Source organism: Haliaeetus albicilla, chromosome 6 (genome assembly GCF_947461875.1).
Source record: "Haliaeetus albicilla chromosome 6, bHalAlb1.1, whole genome shotgun sequence".
In the NCBI taxonomy this organism is placed as follows: Eukaryota; Metazoa; Chordata; class Aves; order Accipitriformes; family Accipitridae; genus Haliaeetus; species Haliaeetus albicilla.
Window position 1 is genome coordinate 1,063,462 of NC_091488.1, and position 26,906 is coordinate 1,090,367.

Sequence of the window (26,906 nt, forward strand, 5' to 3'; positions counted from 1 at the left end):
GAACAAAAATTATTATAAATTAAATTTCCTACCTTGCCTTTTATAGCATGTTAAAAAACCCCAGAAAAATACAAACCACGGTAAGCTTTTGTCCTGATAGTGATTCCAAGGCAACTAGCACAAGGATTAAAAAGGTTTAATTCCATCGGACCACCACATGCTATCTGCAGTCATAGCTTTCTCTTTCCAGTAAGCAGAAGCTCACATGCTTTGAAGCAAATTTGTAAACATGAGTAACAAACACTAAATGGTAGAATTTGACTGCATTTCCATACCATTCCTTTATATTAATCTTTACAATACAAATGTTCATGCAATTTATCACAAGCTTCCAGCAAATCTGGAAAAGAACATACTACTTGCTTCTCCAGAAGAACGTTACTATCATAAACCATAGCAACAGCAGAAGGTTAAACAAAAGCAGACATATGGATGCTGAAAAGCTCATAAACCCCTGTGAAATCATTTATATGATTTCACACCATATTTTATTGATACTTTGCAATTAAAATCCATCTATAACTTAAAGCTCTGCTTTCAGGTCCGAAGAAAAGGCAGGTTTGGCTGTTGAAAGTAGACTATTTTTCAGAGACGTTTTACTAATAAAGCAGTCCGGGTGGAAACCACCACACCGACGCAGCGTTTAACACCGCCAGCGAAAGGCAGCGAGGCTGCGGGACGCGGGGTACCCGGGTCTGCCTTTTGCAGAGACAGGGCTCTCGCGGCGCAGCTGCGGCTGCGGAGGAGAGCGACGGCGGCAGCTGGCACCGGCCTGCTCCGACGCCGAGGTGGAAGATGGCTGTCGCGGATTTTCCTTACAGCCCCGGAGCTGGAGCACCTTGCTTTCCGAGTGCCACGCACCGCAGCACCCGGCCCCGCAAACACCTCTCCTGCACTGCCGGCTTGGGAAGGAGGGGGGGTGAGAGAAGGAAGAAAAACAACCTATCGGTGCGCCCTTCCAGGTGATTTCCCGATTAAACCGTTTGTGTTGCAGGAAGCCAAATTATTATTTTCAAGAGAAATTTAGACTGCTTTTAATTGGTGTTTGCAGCAAAATTTATTCAAATTGGGTCTGAATTGGGTCCTTTGTATTGCAATGTGTAAAGCTTACTAACTGCACCAAAACCACAATCCTTTGCAGCATTGAAATACAGCAGCACTAATACTACATCTGCTAAACAAGCATGACTTACTATCGTTGGCCTTCTCACTTGTTTCAGATTTTTAAACAGAAATTACAAAAGCCCTCCTATTCAAAATAGCTCACCATTCCATATTTCCTTTTAGAAATTTTTTTTAAACAGAAAACCCCAACAAAACTTTTTTAAGTAAAGCAGAAATGATCCTTTAATCCTGTGGTTAAAATTTGACATGAATGCACTCACATTCATTGCCAAATCCTCAATCTGCCTTTTGGATCGTAACAAAGTCACTAAAAAGCAGGAATTTACACCACAAATTTCTTAGGCAAACTACAAAAAGCACTATAACTTACCGATGTCATTGCTTCTTTCAGAGGAGTCTTTCTCTAGAGTGCCGGATACTGTATTGCCCACTAATTCCACTTTTGGACTATCACTCCTGCATTTGGAGCAAGAAGAGGAGATATTTTATTGGAGTTTTTGTGTGGGTTACAGTAAATTGATAGCTAACTTGCAATTAATAATGAGAGAGCAAAATATTCTTCCTTTGCAGCACCAGAGTAATAGCAATGTGTCAGAGAGAGCAATCTCCAGTAAGTAGACATGCTGTATGGATTAACCTTATCTCATTTCTCCTTAACACCTGTCAAAAAAGCCTATTTTAGACACCGTAGTGTCCTGAATAATTCTTCAGATGTTCACAGCATCTCAACATGAAGGAAACTTAAGGGCAAAGGGACATTCTTCAACATCTTATTTGTAATTTTTTCTAATTAATTGGCTTGAATAAACTGTAGTGATGGACTATCTGGAATACGACAGAAAGGGAGAGAACCTCAAGCTAGCATCGTACATTTCAGTGGTTCCTAGTATTTACTCATAAATGCAGCTCCTCCACCACGTTTCTGCACGTTGCTTATGACATTAGAGTACGAATATTGTTTCTGTAGGTCCAAAGAACCAAGATCACCTACTCTGTCTGAAATGTCTTTGGAATAGGCAAGTGTCAAGAGTTGTGACACTTTATACAGAGGAACTATTTTTCAGTCAAACAGGAAATCAAACATAAGCAACATGATTATTCTTTCTTCGTAAAACTTTCTATCCCACAACTACTTAAATTTACCAAAATAATCTGACTACTGAAACAATTAATTAAAAAAGACCCAGAGGTAATTGAGTAGCTCGGCATTGCACAGGTCACACAGACAAATCCCTGTGACATTTACTGTGATAACAACTGTTCAATTAATGCAATAAATTGTACTTACCATCATTATCAGGTCACCTGACAAGTATCATAGTTTTTCCACAGTGACTATTCCCAGCGTAGGGCTGTAGCAATTATGATGTACGTAAGGTACCCAAATTATGGGTGAAAACACAGACCTGCCCCTGAAACAACCCAGGCAGATGTGCATTTCTATGAACACTAATAATTAGCCATTGACAGTAAAATACATAGCGAGCTCCTGAATCTCATTGATTTTTTCATTTGACTCTGCTTTTGATGCCATAAGCTGATGACAGATGGCCTGAACCTCAACTCATGGTGGCAGTTTATGAGCAAAACACAAAAGGGCTGGAAACCCTACTTCAGACTTCAGGAAGGCTGTGATAAAGAGCCTGAAAATTTGTGTTAAAAAAATGGAGGAAGTCATAGATTAAGTGAACATACATCCAGTTAAACACTGTAGTAGGGTGACAAGTATTCTACGAACTAAAAAAAATAGACAAACAGTTTATGACCTGAAAAACAAACTAGTCCTACACAGCTATCAATATGGCAGGCAGTCTGCACCAGGAAGGAAACAGAAGAAATTGAACACGTTCCTAGAAAAATTTATTAATTGGTGAGATGATAAATAAGGGTATTTTCCAAGTGATCTACCTGATCAATTAGTTTTCTTATCATTTGGTCTTTAACTTTTTAAAAAAATTGCTTCTATATTTGTAAATCTATAAGAAGCAACATAGTTTCTTGGCTGACAGGGCAATGAGCATCTGACTGAGTACTCTGTTTTGCACACATGTATTTCCCAGCAAACTGAGAGCACCATGTGAATTGGAAGTGCTCTAGGAAATGTGTGAGTACAGTTTTGGAGGAGGTTCTTAGGATGGCGTGATTTAGGGCTGAAAGTCACAACATTTATCATTTGACTACAAAAGATACCATGATACATGACAACAATCCCACAAAAAAACCCAACTCTGCTGTCAAAAGAATCAACAGGCTTATTATGCCAATCTATGTCCACGCTGTGAAAGGAGCGGAGCCATCCCTGCTTGGTCTCAGTGTCTCCCTCCCTCTGCACGTACCCATGCAGATAGGCTGTCAGCTTGATCAGACAGATGATCAGCCTGAAAGAAACCCCACACTAATAGAAATCCCACTGCAAACTGATTATTTGCCATCTGGAGCAACTCCCTGACCCATATGGCTGAACGGCTGCACAAATGCTGGTGCTAACATAAGGGAGGCTGCGGGAATGGACTGCCAGGAGAGGGAAACTGCCCCTGTTAGCAGCAGCACGGACGCAGGTTGGTTTAGACTGACTGCAAAAATGCACTTTCTGTAGGTCTTTATGGCTTATCTGCTCCAGAGAATTGACTCGTCTGTAAATCGTATAATCACAGGTACATCTAAATAACCTGTGAAGCCTTTGGAGCAAACTGACAGCTATTCTCTGTCCCACATGGTTTTTGTCTCTCCTATTGCCCTTGAAGCCCTAGCCTGCCTCCAAGGAAGGAGGATTATATTTAAATGGAAAATTAACCATCACCACAAAAAGTCAGTGAGATGCATAAGATGCAAGCCACTTAGAACAGAAAAAAACCCTCTTCTGCTCAGCAGCTGCCACGGAAATCTCACGGGACTCACTTTATAACTACAGCAATTTTTGCCCTAGGATCATGTACTGGTTTTGGCTGGGGTATGGTTAATTTTCTTTATAGCAGCCCGTATAGTGCTATGGTTTGGATTTGTGCTGGAAACAGTGTTGAGAACACAGGGGTGTTTTCGTTATTGCTGAGCAGTGCCTGCACAGTGTCAGGGCATTCTCTGTTTCTCACGCTGCCCCACCAGCGAGGAGGCTGGGGCTGCACAAGAATGACCCAAGGGACATCCCGACCATCTGACAGCGTGCTCGGCAATACGAGCTGGGGGAAGGAGGAGGAAGGGGGCACGTTCAGCATTATGGCATTTGTCTTCACAAGTCACCGTTACACATGATGGAGTCCTGCTTTCCTGGAGATGGCTGAACACCTGCCTGCCGATGGGAAGTGGTGAATGAATTCCTTATTTTGCTTTGCTTGCATGCACAGCTTTTGCTTTATCTGTTTAACTGTCTTTATCTCAGCCCACGAGTTTTGCCACTTTTGACCTTCCCATCCTCACCCCCATCCCACTGTGGGGGAGTGAGCGAGCAGCTGGGGGGGGGTGAGCTGCCCACTGGGGTTAAGCCATGACAGGTCAGCAAAAATTCTGCTGGTTCAATTTTTGTTCTAATTGCCTTAGGTATTCCAGATTCTGGAAATGGATACCAGCAGGTCTTAAAAATATTTACTATCTTATTAAACTGAACTGATTTAAAACCAAAACACCTTTACTGAAGTGACTGCTTCCATTTGAAGTTTCACATTGCTCAATTATTCAAGTAATTCAAAGTCTATTCTATGGATTATTTCATTATGTGCACATTCTGCCCTCTTCCTGTAAGGCACCAATTACAAGTTCAAGCTTACCAGGCAGAATACCTATACAAGATAAATCCATTAATTTGAATTAGCTGATAAAGAAATTCATAGGGAAACTGCTAGCACTGTGATCATCAACATGCATCATCATCACCTTAAAAATCACCTTTCCTTCTAAGTTTTAATCTAACTACTGTTACAAGTAAAATACTTTCAAATATAATGGTATTAGATGAAAAGAACAAAGCATTTTTTTCTGTGCTAGACATAGCAGAGTTTGGACAATTAAGAATGTAACAGGGTTACTGTTTAGATCTGCTTTTTCACTTTGTTAACGTGAAAACTGAAATATCTTTAAAAATGCATGGTTTCTTTATACAATTTTGTACTTCGAAAAAAGGAAAACAGAAGAGCAATAAAACACCCTTCCACAACTCTGAATGTTTAAAATATTTGTCATATGTTTAAAATATTCCAGGCAAAGGATAGGACAAAAGAATAGCTACCCCATCGCATGCCTAGCCAGGGAACTGAACACTAGGGTGTGTATTGGTCTTGCCAAGAAGACATCACTTAGCTAAAGGTCGTAGCAAATACTTGCTTTTCCAAGCACGCCCAAGTGACCAGCAGGTGTGGACTACATTTTGGAACCACTGGGCAAGCCTGTTCAAAGCCAAGAAGTCCAAAAGAATCTGTGGCAGTAGCACCTGGATAGAAGGGTGAGTTCTCAGAGATGCACAGCCAAAGCACTTCAGTAAGATGAAACTGGCAGCACAAGGCAGGCACCGTTTTTCTTACTTTATGTGTCTCAGATTTCACACTGGGAGCATTTGTTTAATGAACCATATGTGGAGGAATGAGGGGAATCAATGTCTAGGATTTCTATTTTATTCCACTATACGCTACACTCCATTCTGGTATTTAATTCACCATTAGTATACTAGAACTCCAGTAGTTCAATGGCAGCTAATTTTTCCAATAGTAAAACAGTACAATTATTTCTATGCCTATATTCTAGTATTTCTGCAAGATGTGCAGCTTGCCCATTTTAGGCAACCGTTTTTTTCTGGTTTTCACCTATTTCTATCCACTATGCATACAGGAAGTCTGCAGTGCACAACCCAGACGCTGATGACTAATGTAGCCACCTCGACTTGATTAGGACTACAGGCGAGGCCTTTAATGTCTGCAACCTCTGCTTTTCCGAGCTCTAGCAGAGATTAAATGGAGTTGTGTTGGCAAGTCCAATTTCTCAGTGCTCCTCAAAGGCTGTAACCACTTCTGATAAAGAGCATCATGTAATTATAGAATAACAACCAACATTAGAGCATAAACAGTTAACAGCAGTATTCTGCGGTGGCAGCAGCTTAAAGAACATTCTATGAAGACACATGTATTCTGCTAAAAATTGATCTAAAATGATCAAAGAAAACAGATTAAAACCAAGCTGACAGTATTTGAAATAGTCTAACAGTGTTCCTCAGTACAATCCAAGCTTTTGCACTGACTTAGTGCCCTGGCTAAGCTGGAATAATTTGAGGTAAACTAAGAAAATCAACATCAGCACAACATACTGATGCGGACATTTCCCACGTATTCTGCAGTGGAAACTATGATGTTGCAGTAACAGTGTGTTAATCAGTAGAAATGAACTAGTAATGAGTAGCCTAAGACACATTATTCTTGAGAAGATGGTTATGATCCAGCCAGATGACTAGAAGGTCTTTCTTTTTTCTTTTTTTTTTTTATTGTTCTTTAAATATAGTTTACCATGAAATAAATTGTGACATTAACTGTAAAATCTAAATTCTTTAAATGTGTGTTTTTTCCACTAATCCCAAAAGCACTGGACTGAGGAAAACCAATACCTTGTATGAGTCACAGGCACAACTGGTCTTTCTGGTCGTCTCGGGGGCAAGGTACCAGGTCTATTCACAGAGTTGGCTTTGGGTGGCCGAGGTTTCTTCGGAGGTATAGCAGGAACTGAAGGCTTCTGCAAGTCTAACTGTTTTTGCTCTCTCTCTGATCTTTCTTTAAATCAATTATTTCCAGAAAAAAAGAACATGGATATTATTAAGTGGAATTCATTTGCACTCACAAGTCTACAATTAAACAAGAAATCTTCAACTGTAGATACACTGTATACAAAGAAAAAGCTTGTCCCCTTTCCACTTCTGTCCTAAATCATTCTTTATTTGAAATAACATGTTTACCACAAATCAGTTGCTTGCCCTGCCTGAATGTTCTGCCCGTAATTCCTCATGGCTGAAATGTGTGTGCAGTGTCTGAATGGGAATGCTATTTTTTTATTTTAGTAACTTACCCATTTCTGAGTGTAAAAAATAAGACTGGCAAAAAAATACATACCATATGGAACAATTTCCCATGAGCACAACTTATATCAAATTCTAATATGAAACAATATTAAGTTAGAAGGTCACAAAAATAATTATGCTGGATATTCTTAACACCTCTTGAACAAAGAGAGAAATACCATTTCTGGGGAAAAAAAAGTGTGTTTCAAGTGAACTACAGTTAAACGAAAATACAAGCATTAAAATTTAGCTATGTTTGGCAGGATGCAAACCGCTCAGAAAAATCAGACCTTTTATTTAGGTTTTTAAGCACACACTTACATGCTGAATTTTTCAGCTTCACCAATGAAAAACTGGATCATTTGCAGAACTGATTATGCTTGGTTAGGAAGTGCCACAATACTAATATCCAATCCCAAACATGCAATGCCTGTGAGTATGTAAAGTACAATACACATGAACAACTCTTGTAAATAATGTGCTCTAAATTCATAATACAAAACAAACACGTAAACGTGTTTGCTACACCATAGGAAACCCGACTCTTCTTAAAGAAAGGACAAAACTCTGAAAGGGACCAAAGTTTCGCTCTCTGTACCCTGCCATGTCAGCACCCCGCTTCCCTCGACAACACGGTCTGTGATGGGTCACGAATATTACACCTCTGTACACAACTAAGAGGTACTGGGAATGTTACAGGGTACTGCTTAATGGCTTCTAGGTTTCGGCTGAAGAGGGTCATGGAATAAATCAGCAGAACCACAACCCACATTAGGTCTGGAATAGTCCAGTAAGTGACTGTTGTTCACAGGCGTACACCCTTTTCCAGCACACTTTCAGTTGGTGCAATCATTGCGTCCTCTGTAACATGGCAGCTTTTCCAGCGTGTTGTGTAATTTTCACACACTTACTCCTGTGACTATACTGCGTCAGTGTCCAAGAATCTAAACTATGTGTGCGGGATGGGCTAGGCATCGTACCAACATGCAGCCTGAAGAACGCTCCTGTACCGCCCCTGCTGCCGCACCACAGCGAACAATTCCTGCCACTCCCTGGCACTCCGAAACGTAGGCATGACTCCTACGGCCTCTCTTCACCATTTAGAAAAGTTCCAGATATTTATACCCTGGGACAGTAAACTTCCTCCTCCAGTTTGACAATTGGCTTTGTAAATCCAAAAATGGAAAGCAAAGGTGTTTTGTGGTTACCTTTATTGCTAAGGTAACCACAAGACGTAGCGCACATAACCAAAAGTAAACATATGTAGAAAAAAGTGCTAAAACACCTGCCAGATTGCCAGGACGTATATCCAGAAGCAGATCTTGGTGCACAGTCTGAACGTTCTGGCACTAAATTATAACTGCGTATTACACACATCATCGTGTGCACACAAGTCCGAATACTTAGAAGTTAAGAAAACCCATAAACAAACTTGTCTGTACAATCTAATAGTCCACTTGAATGTATGAGACCTGACCCCATCTTAGCTAGAGAATCAATGCAACCATTTTTGCCAAGCTATTCAGAATGCACAATGAACACAATGAAACCATTAAAGGTTTAATTCGCTTGTCACTGCTCTGCGTGGTACTGTGTCCCATTTCTTGCAGTGTTCAAACCTGGTGCTGAAGACAGAATTTTTTCATTTCTCCACAGGCTTGCCTGTGACTTTTGTGACTATGATAATGGGGTGATTCAGAAGCGTTAATGACTGTATCTTCACAAAACCCCTCTGTGATACAGGAAAACCACCAACCTTGCTTTTAACTAGAGAACCAAGGCATATAGATGTTAGGAAAAAGGAACACACTAATCTGGGGTATCTTACTCGATCAAGGACCTGGGTTTTACTGAGCACAGAGCTTTAGACAGCATTTTATGTATTGAGAGCATATCTCCCCTTGACATCAGCTGAGGCTGCTGTGAGTACTTAACAGCCCTGGTACAATTGAATACCCTGAATTTAGTCCAAAAGCAACAATGAGATCCTTTCCAAAATGCATATCATCACAGATCTATCAGAGTGGGAAATAAATATCCAAACAATACACTTAATGAAAACAGAGATTGGGAAATGGGGATGTGCATCGATTCCATTTCTCCTGTGTCTCTGCAGAGAGGAGGCAGGAAAGCACATTTCATACCTTTTTCTTCTGTTCGATTAGGAAGACATTCTGGCCTTTCAGGAGGTACCTTTTTGATTTCATGCTTTCGATCTGTGGTAACTGTCAAAGAAAGGAAAATTTGGAATGCTGAACAAGAAAACAAACCAGCATATACGGGCACATAAGATTTAATTCTGCAATTTCTTAGGCTTTTTAGGTTCTCCAATTTGAAAATGTCTTGCTAAAACTGAACATAAATCTAGTTTCAAGTATTTGCTTACACCATAATGACAAAAAAAGCAATTGGATGTTTATGTTTCCACAGTCAAGTTCATAGTTTCCAAAATGTGCACCTCAAAAGCATAGGCACCTTCAGACCATTCTGTGAAAAAAAATAATATTCAGTAACTACAGATTTTTAAACATGGACAGATCCTTTACCATTGTAGACATACTTAACTGAAGAACAATTCAACAGTGCGGAGAATCATTAGGAATAAATCAATTAATTGGGCATTTCTGCCAAGATACTATTTAATATAGAAGAATACACAGGGCTTATTTTACATAGTTCCCCCCCCCCCCGCCTTTTTTCACCTCTGGTACTAGCTGTTCACTACCACATATTAGAAGGACAAGAATAGTAGCATTGACAGTGTTCTGCATGACTATTTTAACTGACAGCCTTTGGCCTGGAGGTATAAGTCTCTGCTGCCTTCTGCCTCCAGAGTGGAGACCCTGACATACTGACTTCTGTTGCTACAAGGAATATGGGAACTTGTGGCACCAACAATGGGAAGATTTTGCAAAAATTTCCTAGCACATGCAAGATGCAGTCTTCTAGTCCCAGTATTATAAGAAATGCTTTACTGGATATTGGCTTCGCTGCATTGGCTAACTACGAGGTGCTAATGCCATTTCAACTTAGCAGTGTTGAAAACCGCTTTAGGTAACACTTAGTATTTCAATAAAAATTACAGTAGATGACATCCAAGAAAAGCAGAGGAGGCAGGGCAGGGAACACGAGGCAATTTTTTTGCTTCAATCTATTCTATTATATGCAGTTCTCAAGTACATTTACATTTTCTGAATGTGCTGTCACAACTCTCTTCTGCAGCTGGTTCCTAGAAATCAGTACTCATCAGGGCAAATTGCTCATCGGTGGTGATCACTGGCCATTGTTTCTTTATGTAACTGTGCTGTTGGACAGGCAACACTTGTATCACTTCTCATGTCAATAAATAATACTGAATTGCCATTTTATAGTTGGATTCGATGATCTTAAGGGTCTTTTCCAACCTAAATGATTCTACGATTCTGTGAAAAATACTTCATTCCTGAGAGGAGAAACTCTTGCTAGAAACCAATTAAAGCCATTCTAAACACAAGTTATGCAAAGCACAAGTCAACATATTGATTGTCTTGCACATACTAGTGTGTTCAAGAAAAAAAGAGACACAGGTCTGTATACCTGGTTACAGTAAGATTCTAACAGTCATCATTAACACACAAAGGGACATTCTCAGGTCAGGTCTAAAACAATGAGCCTGCAAACACGGAGGAGCTCCCCGGCTCAGGTGTACTCCCTACTTGGGCTGTGACCCCCAGATGAATCATTCCCCAGGCATGCACCACGATCCTGCCCCAGCTGCCAGGAGAAGGTCCCCTGCGAGGAAGCTCTGTGAACTCCGTACCAGCTCCCAGAGGGACTCAGAAGAGTATTCCCACCCTCCAGTCTAGACGCAGGTGTACTGCTCATCCCAGCTACCCAGCGAAATGCCTTCTGCTTTGGAATGACTACGTAGGGGACTCATGCTCCTAACTTTAGTTCTCCACTTTTCACCTTACTTTGTAAAGTAGCCCAGCACAGACGGCCCTTTCAGTCTACTGCCGTGCAGAATTTGGAAATACAGCCAAACTTCCAGCTATAGTATAATACAAACTAGACACCTCCTTTTCATATGCGCTGCTTGTACTACAAAGACCAATTCCAATTCTCTGCTATGATTTTATGCTCTGCATCGGAAGATACTGATCTTTAATTATTTAGCCTGCAACTGACAGTTCTCAATTTATTCATCACACTATGACTGTTTAAATATGCAGAAACATTACTGGAAATTGTTGCCTACTATCAACAGTAAGGCCTGACATGGGGATGCGGTAAAATACAGTGTTATCTCAGTAAAGTGATAATTTGACAAAGTAGAAGATGTCAGGATGGTAATAAACATAGGATGATTTTCACCTCTAAATATCTATCAGAAGAAACTCTTGTGCATCATCAGCCAGCACTTGTCAGGGACTGAGTATGAAAACAAAGAACAGCAATAGCCTTGGCTTTGCCATAGACTTACGTGGCCTTTATCAAATTGTCTGCATCTCTTACGCATCCGTTTTGCCTTCTGAAAATGGGCACGTTATCCTGCTGTGGTGACACAGCTAACGCGTTCGATGCAAACAGGTACAAACATATTAAAAGTATTATTCTCTAATTACAGGAGTATAAATGGAAAGAAACATAACGTTTTATAGAGCTATTCCAAAATGTGTCAGGCTGTAAGGTCGGCTGTCACTAAGCCATATTTAGTATGCAAGCACCACTAGATGGCAAAGTTACACTGTTCGCTCTGGACACTGTTACTCACTGATCTTAAAAACAATCTATGTTTTTAGGAGTCACAAGACAGAGTGAAGAATAAACCATGGCTGTCAGTAAGCAACCCAAATATTTACAGTCATGATTCTGTAGTCAAAAACTGCTTGACAAATTTAAACTAGTTAAATTATAGCCTATTGATTCACAGTAAATTGTACACTGGTGTAACTTGTTCTTCTATTAACACATCAAGACTGCAGGAGAGAGAAATTTACTTTTTAAAGTACTGAAAGCTGGAACAGACCACAGTGACAAGAAAATTAATCTGGCTAGATTGGACGTGTTAGTTTTGTATTCTTAACGTGTGCCAGCAGTGGGGGAAGTGGTAGTGCTGCTGCAGAATTTTAACAAACTAACTGGAGTTAAGGGATTAAAGAATTCCAGCCATAGTTTTGTTTCCACCACAACTGCAATACAAATGAAAACTCTGAGAGCATCCCATGCCTTGTGATTTGTGATTTTACATGAATGGAACAGGAATCTGGTTTCTGAGGTCAGAACTGTCAAGTGCGTAGATACTTTAACTGTTTCTAAGTTTCACGGAAAAAATAAACCATGCAGGCACTTTTGAAACTCTGTATTGAGAGGTTGTTTCGAAACTACAAATAAAAGTGGTTTCAGCTCTCAGTATTTAGATGCAACTCAGTCTAACATATTCCAAACCCAACTTTACTAGCACTTATCTGTTTGGAAGACATAATCAGCCCCTTCATACATTGCAACACCATTATCTACATAACCAGATTCAGGATAACTCCTGTAAGTTTTATGCTTATGGCTATGAAGTATTGAAAACCAAGAATCTCACTATGGCATAGAACCTAGAGACAGACAGACAGCTCCAGCATTCATGCAGATCTGTAAGATTTAGATTGCAACTCAGATAGGGCCACTGTATTACAGACAAATTCTCTGACACTATTTTATGGCTATGCAAAAAAGCTCTTTATCTCTAGAATAAATCAGATCTGGAGCTGTAAAGTGAATGCAGTTTCCTCCTGCAGATATTATTAGACTCCAACATATTGGGTCTATACTGGAAAGACATGCACACAATCAACTTCAGTCAAGGAATGGAACTGGAGAACTTTTAAAAACTGAAGTATGATGCTCACTCCAAATGAACATGTTCAAGGGGCAAAATACATTATTTTAAAATGGTGCGGATGGTTGCCTGCAATACATTTAAAAAGCACAACACAGTCTTTCAGGGTTATCATCTTCTTGCAATTTGATTCTGATTTATTAGTTGTTGTCTAGATGCCTCCTGCTTATCAATTTTGATACAGTTTTATTCTATATAAATTTGAATACACTTAATTTAGACTGAGATGTGCTCACTGATGTGCTGTACGAAATCAGCTGCACCTCACCTGATCCTTGTTTGATGACAGGAGCTGATGGAGGTGGTGGTTTCTTCGGTCTCTAAAATTTAATAACAGAAGAAAACAGTTTGCTTCAAAATGCCTGTAAATCTCATTCATACAAAAGTTAATCATACATTGCTTAACATTAATAATTATGAAACTTGAGACTACAGATCTGTCACATATTTCCCCTGAAATAACTTCATTAAAAGGAATTTGAAGAGACAAAATAGCATTGACCAAATAAAATTACATTTTTCTACTTCTGCAATTGAAATGTCCTCCTGAGGGGAAAAGTCCAGTTTATGTGGCTTAAGATTAGAGAAATACATGACCTTTGGTTTACTGAAGAAACTGATTTATTTAAAGTTTAATCTTGTAAATATTCCAACTCATTTTGGAAAAAAACAAAGACAAAAAACCATCTCAATGCAGAAAAACCTGGAGTCTGTTTTTTCAGACTCATGAATGGGGCAAAAATGCAGAACACAGGAAATGCTGCAAAAGTTATATTTTATTCGCTCACTGTGACATATTTACAGCTGCAATTGTGAAAGACAATTATCAGAGTTTTAGATGTTTGGTGAAATGAAATAAATTATTCCAATCAATCTGTGCTTTTTACTTTTACCACCTCTGTTATGACCATTTTCCTAATAGAACTGTAATAGCTGAGAAACATGACCACCAAATCAGTGCCAGAACCATTTCCCTTCACCTGCAGGCTAGGGCAGGAGTGCCTTTTCCTCTGTGTTGATGTGTGTCCCACACACACCATATTGGCATTGACCGTACATATCTTGGAATGAATACAAAAACAAATAGAGCACCATGCCGGATCAAATGACATACCTTAACTCTCACTCTTAAAAAAAAAAAAAAAAAAAATTATTGAGAATAAAGCCTAAGTAAAAATTAATAATTGTTTTCTTCATATGTCCATCCTTTGTTCTGAGCCTTATTTTCTTTGCTACAGATTGATCACAATCCCTGTCACTATATTGCTGGCTATGCAACACTCTGTATTGCCTTGTGGAACTGCCTATAAGATGATGTTTCCAGATATGCATAGCTTTGTCAAACTTCAGCCAAACATTTAAGTTGATATTTTCTATCAAACTCATGTTTAATTTTTTTCCCTATTATTTTCTATATAACTGCCAAACGGCTTACCTCCTTTCAAGAAAGATCAATTGTTTTGCTCACTTGCAGTAATTAGTTCAGCCTCTGCCCTAGAGCTCACAAGTCTTGGTCTGAATGTTGACAGGGAGCAGGTTTGCTGTGAAGGCTGAACCCTTGCCACTCACCCTTCCCAGGGATCTCCCTCAAATCTAGCAAATGTATTCATCTCTGCAGAAAAAAATACCAGTTTTGCCCAGACTGAGTAAGCCTAGCAGCCTAAATCTCTGAAGTTGCCATCCTGCAAGCCTTGGGTTTCTCCTACCACCTGACCCTAACCAGATCACCTCCTGTCACCAACCCGAGAAAGCTGTGGCCAAGAACTCAGAGTGATCTTCTCTAGCCTGACTGCCGTGGGCCATCGTCCATGAACAGCGAGTCCCTTAAACTCTCGGAGACGCTTCTGAGTTTAGGCAACATGGTTCAAGGTCTAAATGCAGAAAAGTGCAGAAAAATGTGGAAAGGGAAGAAGACAGGGACAATAAATTTCTTGTGATAGCAATTGAGGGTTTAGTTGATAATAGCTGCAGAATGAAATAGTTGGTGCTGAGGTTCCAACAGCATAATACACATATTTGGGGCTTTATTCTGGAGTGGTGTGAGCCTGATCCCATTGACTGTCCATAGGTCAGCAGCTGGAATATATGAGGTGCTCTCCTTTAGCACATCTTTTGGTTTAGTTCTCATCTGAAAGGAGTCTAGTTCGTGTCCCCCGAGACCCGCCTTCGAGGCAAACCAAAGCACAGTACGTGCAGATGGACAAACGAGAGATTCACTACAAATCCCACCCCTGATTAAAACTAACACACTAATGCAGATAAACACAAAGGAGAAAGGATCCTAGGGTTCGTTAGACAGAGTGGCTTTAATTGGAAGCTGATGAGGGAAATACTTTGTTCCAGAAAGGCAGACAAAGATCAGAAAGGAGGTAGCGTGCAGGTGCCTTACGACTGCTGAAGGAAACATGGAGAAGGAAGGAGGAATTACAAGGGTCTGTGGCTGGATGAGATAACTGAGAAGGTGATGGAGACAGACTAGAAGTGAAGCCAATGGAAAGGAAACCAGGACTGATTGGACAAGAAGAGAACAAAACTACAGAGCAGGGACAAAGAGTGAGGAGGGAGAGGAAAACAAGCTGGATAAAGAAATAGGGTGTAGGGATAGAAAGTAAATCCAGATGGTGATTTAGACTCAGGTAGTGAGCTCAGGGGAAAATCCTGTAATTGAGACCACCTGAGAGGTGGAGACTGGGACTAGGCAATGAATAGAAAAGGCCTGGGACAAATAGCCATGTGTGGAAAAGGATCAGGATTGGAAAATTGGGGACTGAACAAGGAGATGGGAAAAGATCCCAAGTTTTCGTTCAACAAGCAGAAGAACTACTGCAACAAATACTTTCAGGCCATGGGATGGAATCCAAGGTTTCTGGATCACATCAGAAAATACCTGAAAAAGGCACTGGAAAAGTATCAATTTCCTTCCCTTTTAGCACTGATTCAAGCAAAGACAGACAGTCTGTAGTCCCACCAGTTACTTACTCATGTGGCCATATCCGTGCCATTTTAAAAATTAATAAAATTTTATCCTCCACGTTTACAGCAAACCTAGCTGCAATTTGTATGTGTCTGAATATTTAATTTATTCTACAAGTTATATTCATTGTACTCTAAAGAAAAAAACACACTTAAAGATATACAAGTTCAAAGAGACTGAATAAATTTCACCACAAAAAAAAATGGATAAGAGTAAAGGTGTTTTTCTTCTATAATAGGCTCACTATGTCCTAAGGTTTATGATTTCTGCCTCTTCTGGAAATCACCATTTATTACTAGGCCTAAAGCTAGGATGTCCACTCTGCTATGGAATTGCATTTTCATCTCTCACAGTTTTTGCTGCTCTTCTACCTTCATTTTCAATAATTATCATGTTAGCTTCTGTGAGTTGTTTAATAGTTGCTTTATTAAGCTTTCCAAGTTATTTAATTTTTGCCTCCGGCATCCATTTTTATTGCCAAAGATTGAAGCTGAGTGTCGGTAAGTCTCGGTTTTATCACAGAAGGCTTACACTGTCACTGTGAAATACTCATCAAAAGCCTGATTGCAAGCTCATAATACCCCACTGATGACTGAAAAGGTTCCTAAAAATGGAATGTACTTTTGGGGGAAATATTCCATCACTTTATTCCAGGAAGCTGCAGGATTTCTAAACATTGTTTGGTAAATAACTATGCCATCTCTTTCAAATAAATAGAAGCTGAAAAAGCTTTTGCATAGATATTATACCTTCTTTTTTAATAATTCTGACAGAGGTAAAGAAACATGCCTCTGAGATACCAAAAGCTCACTGTTGCCTTTCAAATCTCACAGTTAAAATTTCACCCTTTTCATTCTGGAACACTGCTTGACTGCTGTCAATCAGCATGCAGGTGGTACACTAGCTTTCCATATTCCACCACAAAAACAATGGAGAAGAGGAGTTAACAATTCTGGTCATCATTGCATCACCCGACTCGGCAAACTTCCCTGGGACCTCCCGTTCCTCTCTCTCTCAAACTTAGGACGCAGGACAGAGGGCTTTCAGAGCAACGCAGTGGAGGCAGACTGACTAGATGGGCCAATCAAACCCATCAAAGAAACTCCATAATATGACTTTGAATGCCATACGTTCTCTTTGTGGATGCTCGTTACCCAGAAATTTGTTTCCTTTAACTTTTTTTTGTTATTAAGTTAGAAGTAAAACTTTGCCAAAATCACGTATCCAAAAGAGAATTTCTTTCAACTCCACTTTCATTCTGTATTCTAAAGCAAAAATGAAAGAATACATTGCTTACCTCTTTTTCAAAATCAGAAGGAAGAAGCTTGACAAAGTTATCTGGAAACACACCTCGTCTGCCATTGAGTTCTCCTTCCCACCAACCCACATCAATGCAATCCTACAAAATAGTAAAATAAAATGAAAACCACAATGTGCTTGTGTGCTGAGCAGATTTGTGTGCTCAAGTGCTCTTTTGCATAATGTCCTGCCTTTTTACTAGAACATGACAATTTACTGGAGTGCCAGGTTAACAGGGTAATGTACCAGATGAAAACTTCAGTAATCACCCCGCATTACATTATCACATGGAACAGCTAGGAAAGAACAATAAACATACTGTAAGAGCTCAAGAGCTTGTCTGTGTCTAAAGCAAAACACGCTTTCACCATTTGATCTATTAAACCAGTAAGCATTTTGAGCACGTATGATACTGCCTCTCTCTGACCTCATTTTATAGAAAGACAATAACTTAATTAAACATCACACATCCCAGAAGGTAAAAAAGCTCCTTTATTTCCCATACTTTCAAGAAAAGCTTGACACATTAGAATTATTAAATTTCATCACAGACCAATTAAGAAGGCATTATACACCTGATCAAAATCAAGCATCACCTTTTTCTGCGTCATTTTTGAGCAGCACAATGCAGAGTGCGTAGCAAAACAATGCACAGCTAAATGCTCACAATAAGTGAACTACTATATCAGTGAGTCTAAATGATGAAAAAAATAGCACAGCTATTTTGGTAATGAATAATAATACTAACAGAAGCCACAAGCAGTTTAGAGAAGGTTAAAATTGTTCCTTAAGTCCTGGATGGTAAGCTCCACGTTCACTTATGTTTGTGTTTGCTGAAGAGAACAATTCCAGTTGAGATTTTCCACGTTCTTCCCTGAAAGCTGTAGCTGAACCAATTCAGCTGTTTTCCAAAACACAATTATGGGAAAGTCACCCATTGTCCGCTCAGTCTTAAAACCATTTCAGCCCATTTTAGCGGTTGGCTCAGCACCAGGCTGGCCAACCTTTCTATCCTCTTGAGCAGTAGCCCTAAATCTTCATGTGGCTCAGAGCCATGCAATAAATATTATACACCTGAGACATGAGGGAAAGGGAAATCCCACAAACAGCGCACGGGTTGGACATGACAAAAACTCCCGAGGGATCCCCCCATTCTAGGAGAGCCAGGGCTAAACAGGGTTGGGTCCACAGCTTGGATCCCACATCTGGCAGCATCAGCCTCAAGCAATCACCGCGGCATCACTGCTCCCACAGCTGCAGGTCTGGACGGAGCAAACCGTCTGCTCCTGCCCGGTATACCCAGCTGTCCTGGCAGCAGAGCCGCCCTGGAACTGCTCAAGAGCTCCACGTGTTGGGTGTTCCTATTCCAACATTTCTAGTCTAACCCTGTGGAAAATCTCCCAGATGTAATGAAGTACTTTTGCTTTTCAAAAAATCACATTTCACCACTGTTCAGAAGAGATAGGTTGAAATTTAGCAGCTGCATTCTCTGAATGCTCGGTGGTACTGATGTAGGTCTAACAGTTCTAACGTGGGGGACGGTCACTGTTCCAGGTCACCCTGCGGTGAGGATTCTCCATCACTCCCTGCTGCAGAAACGGAGTGGTTCCTTCCCTGCAAAGACTTTATCTGGGCTGTGGAAAAAAGCATGATCGTGTACAAAGCTGGCTCATTACAATCACCTGTCTCTTCCTGCTATTCAGTAAAGTGAGAGCGAGCAAAAAAGCTGTGCATTGGAACACCAGAATACAGGGACAAGAGGGAACGAAGGGGTATGGATATAATAAAAGCAGGCAAGAGTGGGCAGGTAGTTTAGGAAAAAGGGGGAGGCCACAACATGCCCTAACAGATTTTCATGGAGAACAAAGCTAGAAAAATCGGACAGAAACAAATGAAATAGGCCAAATACTACGAGCCTCATGTATGTTATGAGGCAGCATCTCTCCAGAAACAGCACTAGATCAAGGGGTCCAGAATCTTAACATTCTTGTGGTGTGAGAAAATAGCTTTAAAAACACCAAGTGGAACTGCATGTCTTAACACCGTTTATCTACACAATTTGGTTGTGAAGGCGTACCTGTTGTACAATACATGTAAAAGCTCTGGGGTTAAAAATGTCACACGCTCAAATCAGTCACTGCTGTTAGCCATGCATATTAGGGGAACAGAATGTTAAATATTCATTAAAAGACAGATCTGGGTGTTGGTTTTTTTTCCAAGATGAGTATCCAAAATGAGCAAAGACTTTAAAACATAGCCACTCTGATCTTAATTTTATCATCTGACTAGGAACAATCATAGCATGCCCTCACAATTTAGAAAAGTTTTGAAGATAAATACTTACAAAGCATCTGCGCACTACAAAAGTACAGAGGGGAAGAAGTAAGAGGAAATGAGTATTTCTTTGTCTAGAAGACATAGACAGTAGTTTGAATAGGGGAGAGGATCCACTGAAAAAAATCTGAATGTGAATGGGCGATGAAAGATTGCATGAGAATACATGCATGCAAAATAGCCTTGTTACATTTCCATGAAATAATTTGTTTCAGCTGCTACAGGGATGACAGAATAATGCAAGTTAACTTAATGAGGTATATTTAATACCAAGAGAAGTCTTAAAAATATTGTTCACAATGACTGTGCTTGCTAGTATTTTTCTGTAACTTATAATGCATGAACACTGGATGATATTTGAGAGAAAACAGACTAGCGTTAAAGAAGATAATTGCTTTTATGTTTTGAGGCTTTTTTTTTTAGTTATTTTTCTGTTCTAGGCTTTTTATTTAGCTTATTTAGTCCACCTAATCTCCTGAAATAGAGTATGCGCTAACTAAACATGCAAGCTAAATAGCCTGGTTTCTTGCATCATGTCTGTTTTGGGTGTTTATTTTTTTTCCCCTCATATGTCAATATTTTACTCTGATGTAGTCTGCTCCTGATCTACAGATGCAGGTACTGAACAATCCTTTCATTCTTTTTCTGGTCGCTTTCTCTCATACTCAATCTGTGCTTTTCTCCCACATTGTCCCTTCTCTTCAGCAGGGTGGCCTTCACCAAGGACACTTACCTTTTCTAGACCTTCCCAGGAGTTATTTACCAGTTCTGTTAGACTGTCAGGCCTTTGTCAGTGAACAGGGCTGATTCTTGACTAGCTGATGTTTTCAAAATATCTGCTGAGTGAATACAGGGCTCCACGGAGGACCGAGATAATCAGCTAGTCATGCATAGCACAGGCAGGCACTGTGCAGGACATTACTCTTAGCGCAGAGCCAGCACCCCTCGTTCCCGATGTGAAGGCGCTCTCCCGCCTGGCTCTATCTACTCACGCAGCCTAGTCATCGGTGCACTCAACTGTTCTATCACGTGGTGGGTTTTATAATGCCCTCCACCCCCCAGGCCACTAATCTGAAATTGCCAAAACATTTATAACCCAATTTAGACTTCCAGAAATATTAAGAATAATTCAAGCGTCCAGAGATGAAAAGCTTGTGCTTCAACTGATAGCACAGCTTAGTGCTAGCTAATAATCCTGACTAAACAACACACAACGTCACATATATCCTTTTTAGGTTGGATTTTTTAATGCCCTTAGGAAACACAAATCTTACTCCTACTTCCTCATTTTATTAACACCCATGAATTTTGTATTTGATGCTTTTTTTAAAGCTCCTTTGTTTTCACGAAGATGCTGTTGTGTTAACACGTTCATTAATCCCAAACAGCTGCAGGTTTGCTTTTTTCTCCTCTCCAGCCTGTCACTCAGGCTCACGCAGCCAATCACCACGGCGCACTTTCATACAGTAAGTAAATCTTTAGGCAGCTTCTCTTTAATTTTCTCATTTACTTTATTTGCCAGAGGAGGCTTCTGTGTCACTGAGCAAAAGGACAGAAAGAGATCTCAGGCATTAAAAGCTACAGATGAGATCTGGTGAAGAATCTCCGTGGTGGTGCCCTCCCACTACCCACGAGGCTGCAGGCTCGCTATGTCTCTGCAACCTCTGGAAGCCCACGTACGACGCTGGCAGCGGGTACGTCATCACGAGACAGACCATCACCCAAGGATACCCCAGTTACAGCTGCACAAGCTGCCTCAAGTACTAACAAATGCCAGAGCTGTGAAGCACAAACAAGACGACATGATTAAAACAATGTGGCTGCCTGTGAACATTGAGCAAAAGCTACTCCAATACTTCTAGATGCCCATCAGCCACGCAACCCTAATCATATTGCCTTTTTTAATATATCTTCATGTGTTCAAGGTCAGCAAAATGGCTGTAATTTCAAAATGCAGATTTTCTACAAAAGCTGTCAAGCTATTACAATCAATATTCTAAAATTTATTAACAAACCAAGTGGATCTCTGCTTTATCTCCATGTTATCCTGCCAGGCTCATAACAATGTAAACAGACAAAAATCAGACGCTGAAATATCCCAAAAGTTCTATGAAAAAACACGTATTCCAATTACTAAAAATGCATCTTAGTTTAATTTAAGAAAAAAAAGGAAAACAAAAGATTTACAAAACTGAAAAGTAAGTCACAGCAAAAAAGTAGAAATTGTGTTTGACAGATACTAGAGTTCATGCAAGTTAGGTGGTAGCTGGGCCAACATTTCACTACAGTAAAAATCAGCTCCTACCAAAGCTTGACTCAGAGACTATACCTCTGTACTCATTGCAGTGACAGTGCAATCAAATGCCTTAGAGAAATCCACTGCCAGTTCACATTGCCATGCCTGTTTTCATTGTTCAGGCAGAGAGAAAACAAAAATCTAGAGGGGAATTCTAGCATTTTCTTATTGAAACACAAATCTTGTTTTTATCCTCATTTCCAGTGAAGTAGTTTTGCTCCAAAATCTTGTCTCTGATGAATTTAGTTCAAATGACTTTTTAGACAACAAAGTAAAGGGAAGGAGGAGAGACAAAATGAAAGAAGGGTTGAAAGGCTCTTCTATGGCAGAATCAACATCCATTCTAATTCCAAGCTCAGCAGATCCTAAATAAGTGATAATAAACTCAATACATTGGATTTATTAGCAACATGCATTTTGCGATACGTATCAGGGTAAAGAATTGGACAAAACGTAGTGATGAGAAAGACACAGGTGTTGAGGAATTTTTGAGGAGGAATTTTTAAACTTTATAAGAAATAATATTACACAAAATATAAGGTACTAAAATGTCAACCTGAGCTGGAATTCTTACGTAAGTCAGAAAAATATTGTAAGAGGAAAGAGTAAACGTGGGAGAAATGGCAACTACCAGAAAACTAGAATAAAACTAGCTTTTGTCAACATGTTGCCAACAAGTTTAAGGCTGTACACAGGTGAACTAAAAAACACCAGTCCTCTTCTTGACATGAAGGGTAAGAGGGAGAGAACTATCCTTCATGTAATTAGAAGTGAGACACGCAAGCTGTGAAGAAAATTGTAAGAGGGAATAATCTGGAGAAAACAGGCTTTTTTTTTTTTTTTCTGAAGGGAATATTAAAACAGAAAAGAAGAAAACAAAATACAAACCCCAAACCAATGATAAGACAAGAAAGATAAGAACACAGTTCCACTCTGAAACTTCTGTCTGTGGTGACTAAAGGGAGATGGGGGCAAGAGAGAGAGATGGGTGGCTAGAGAGACCAGACAAAAGCCGTGCAAAGTTTCCATTTGGAGCACCAGATTTTTCATACTGTTACTGAATGCAAGTGAAATATAGTGAAATACTTAAGTAGGGTTGACAGGATAAGGTTGTGGCTTACAAACCTCCTTCAGTCAAGCACCATTGCTGGTTTTCTTTGGCAGTTAAAGAGGTGACAGCCGAGGTTGATAAGGAAGAGCTGTCAGTCCCCTGCTAACTTGATCTCCGCTTTGCTAGCTGATACCACATTCAAGACCATGAAATTAAAAGCCATGAGTTCATACCTGGCAGGTGACACGTCTCTCTCGCGGTGAGCCCTGCCCCAGCTACGAGCCCGATGGTGACGGATTGCCCCGTCACACAAACACGACTGAACCCTCCCTCTGGGAAACACTGGATTTTCATATACCCCAAAGACAGAGGGGTTTTTTTGTCATATAAAGCTCTCTCTTAAACACCAGGCTTGGTTATTACAGGCTATTATTATTATTTCTAGCCCACGCTGCCACTTGCACTCTAGGCCCGAGCTGGATGAAAGGATCACGAAGGTGACCAATGCTTTCTCTGAAACTGGAAAGCAGTACTTCTGGTTGTGAACATATTTATAATAAAAACTCATGACCTGGATTTTTTTTTCATTATTTTGCTAAGAGTCAATAAAGCATACAAGATTGCTATAATTTAAATGTCAGACATGGGCCAATCTATGTTTTCTTCCAACTGCTATGCGTTATTTTACTTTTTTTTAATTCAAGCCACTTAGAGGAGAGTTACTATGTGCTATGAGACTGGACTTAGCCACTGAAAATTAAAACCAGTAGCTACTCGGCTCTCTGTTCAGTTATCATTACGATTTTTCTCATGCCTGTGTTCAGAAGCCCACTGGACTTGTATCTAGATCATCGCTGAGGCCGGCTGCAAGCGCAGGCGAGATTTCTCTCTCCAGCAGCAGCCAACATCTGATGACACTCGCTGGGAACCAGCACCACAGCAACTTCTGCAGCTTTACCAAAAGAGATGGGAACCTGAGAGCATCTCCGCAAGAGCCTGAAGAACAGTACCGTCGCAGCTGGCAGCGCACGCCGGGGCACAATAACGGGTCGCAGGAGATGCAGAAAGTTTTACGGCCAGGCAGGTATCCGCTGCTTCAGCCGCGTTTTCCATTTATTTTAGGGGCAAAGATGTTTTCTGCCTTTTCCCCCAGAGCAACCAGGCCCTCCAGGCAGCGCCCGCTCCCTCGTCTCCTGCTGCCTTGGGAAGGACTGACCATTCCAGGGAGTGCCACGGCCCAGGTTCGTCTCTCCCCTCCCTACCCTACCTTCCAAGCTGCCCCTAGCGAAGGGGAAGGCTTTTGTTGGTAAATGAGAAGTTTTTCCTATTCCCCAAGGCCCCAAAACAAGTAACAAGCTATATATTTATTTTCTCTCCTATTCATGACTGTACTGCAGCTGTGTCAACTCTTGAAGAAACACATCGGAAAAAAGCCGATCTTCTCGTCTGTGAAAAGGACTTCTGTTTTTCTGAGGGAGCTGATCCCTGCGCGGGCTGGTCCTCTGAACTTGCTTGTACTTTGTAATACTGCTAAAACATGAAGCCATGGTTTAGACATCAACCCGTAACTGCTCAATTTTCAGCTTTTCTGATTAAAAGTTTTTGATACAGAAATATTTCATCCTACAGATGTCATCATTATAGCTAGGATAGAAACAATGCCAAACCCAAGAACAAGCAGGTCCTCAGAAAAGGCAGCTGCAAAGCATGTACTGTGGCATGCGTACTCTTGGAGTGCTCACATAAGTTTTCTGCTCATGTCAGTAGAAGCATGCATGCATAGTCATCATTTCCAGAGATCTTCTAAAATAACTGGCCCATAAGAATTATCTTTTGAATTTAAGATTTATAGATAACTAAGCTTCAAATATACCATTGGCAAGCTAAATTTACAAAGGAAAAATTCAGACTATTCAGAGTCCTGAGATACACCATAACGGTGCAGGGTTTGAAAAAGTGAAATTTTCATGGTAGGATACTACAGTTTCACCGAAATCTCCACTAGAATACATAGTTCCTTGCACAATTGAAAAAAAAAAAAAAAAAAAAAAATCCCAGAAGTTGTATTCATCAAATGTCTGCTTTCCTTCTGCCCTTGCAAAGTGGGTTCTCACCAAGAAGAATGTTTAGCTGTTAAAATCGCATTCAGAAAGCCATGAATACTTCTTACACTTGCACTGGGAGCTTTCACGTGCCAGCTCTACTATGCAGGCAGCAGCACATTAAATGACTACCACCCTCTCTGTAAGCATCTCTCTAGCAGTCTTTCCACAACTGAGAGCCAACCTCGTAATTTGAAGAAAAACAAAGCACCTTTAATGGGAACACACGTGTCTATACCGCTTTTCAAGACACCATCCATACACACAGAGTTACACGTAACACACAAAGGCTTCTGAACTTGAGCGAGGATTAAAGGTCTCACAGAAAGACAAATCTGAAGGACAAGCACCGCGCCATCCAGCCCACCCATGCAGAGCACCCGTGGGGCAGCGCCGGGGCCAAGAGCTCCCAGCTCTCGTGCAGAAGGCCACGGGACAGGCTCTGTGATTTTACAAGTTGGTGTATGACATCACTGGGCAAACCCAATAATGTGCGGAGAAATTTCTGTTTTGTTTTTTACCCTGTTATTGAATGAACTGCCTTGATTTAAAAATACGGTCAGGTGTCAAAGATCAGCATTATTTTAGTAACTTTGAAATGAACTAAACAGAACCTGACCTCACACCACATCAGATCTTCATTAATACAACCTTGTCATTGGGGGGAAACAACAAAATCATGTTAAAGCTGGGTGAAAAAAACAGTTTAATAATATTCAAGAATATTTCTTTAACATTTCTTACTACATTCAGTTATCATGATGCTGAAACTAAGCCATATTATCCTCAAAATCCAATTTTATTTTACAAGTCAGAAAATAATTGATTTTAGAGTCTTCATAAATTCTTGTAAAAATTGGTAAAATATCTATGAATGAAGGAAAGCATCTCTCTAGAGGCTTACGTTACACCCACCTTGTGCTACCTAAGACTGTATTGAAAATGATCAAGCTTTGTTACTTATTAAGCTCAGTTACAGAGATTGAGACCTTAAAGAACAGTGAAAAATTGTTGAATACTTTTGAAGAAAATGGCTATGATTTAAAGTACCTGGTTAGTAATCAAGTACTCCTCAGCAGAAACATAATTTTAAAATCTGGCAATAAGGCAGAATGAATCTCTCAACAACTACCTAATCCAAGATAATTTAGATAAAAGAGACAGTGCAACAGACAATAAATTAGTCTTCTGAGGCAGTCCTGGAGAACACCCGTTTTCCCTTCACATACGCTTTCTGGGAAATATTCATAGATTATGAAATACTGAAAGAAAAGTATGAGAGGAAACCTCCCAGTCTGGCTCTGTTTGGCCGTTAATCCAGGGATTTATCCTGCTCAGGTCCTCAGCCTATGTCCCAAAAGACCCAAATCCTGCATGGATCCTTCCCAGCTCCTGTCAGCTCTCATGCACAAGCCATAAGGAACCTTACATCTGAGGACACCAGTTGTATCTTTTAAAGCTTAAGAAGTCAAACAGGTACACTTTTCTTTATCCATAAGCTCCAAGGCTCCACAAAGAATTTACCATGTCAACACTGCACAGAAGGAAATGGGAGAGACTGTCAGAAATTACACATTATTTCAGCTGTGGTTACACTACGCTTTCCAGATGGTGTTTTTTACTGGAAGGCACAACAAGAAGATACCTCTCCAGAAGACAGTCAGTTCAAGAATTGGCCCAGGTTATTGGGCCCTGCAAAAAAGAAATTGGGTGCGAACAATGAAGGACCTGCAATACCCAGGACATTAGGGTAGAGGATCTAGCAGACCAGATAAATTTTGTCTGTCAAATCTGTTGCAGGCAAGGTCTAACCTTTAGACTTTATACT

General features: G+C 40.3%; 1 protein-coding gene across 6 annotated transcripts in view; it reads right to left on the reverse strand.

Moving 5' to 3' along the window:
* SH3KBP1 (SH3 domain containing kinase binding protein 1) overlaps window positions 1-26,906 on the reverse strand; it is a 219,591-nt gene that overhangs the window by 17,861 nt on the left and 174,824 nt on the right. For all 6 annotated transcript variants that reach the window (XM_069784796.1, XM_069784795.1, XM_069784794.1 and 3 more), the window contains 5 exons: window positions 17,294-17,395; window positions 13,291-13,342; window positions 9,298-9,378; window positions 6,707-6,869; window positions 1,496-1,581 (listed from right to left, as the gene is read on the reverse strand). In XM_069784796.1, coding sequence (XP_069640897.1) covers window positions 1,496-1,581; window positions 6,707-6,869; window positions 9,298-9,378; window positions 13,291-13,342; window positions 17,294-17,395 — 484 coding nt within the window. The remainder of the gene's footprint in view (window positions 1-1,495; window positions 1,582-6,706; window positions 6,870-9,297; window positions 9,379-13,290; window positions 13,343-17,293; window positions 17,396-26,906) is intronic.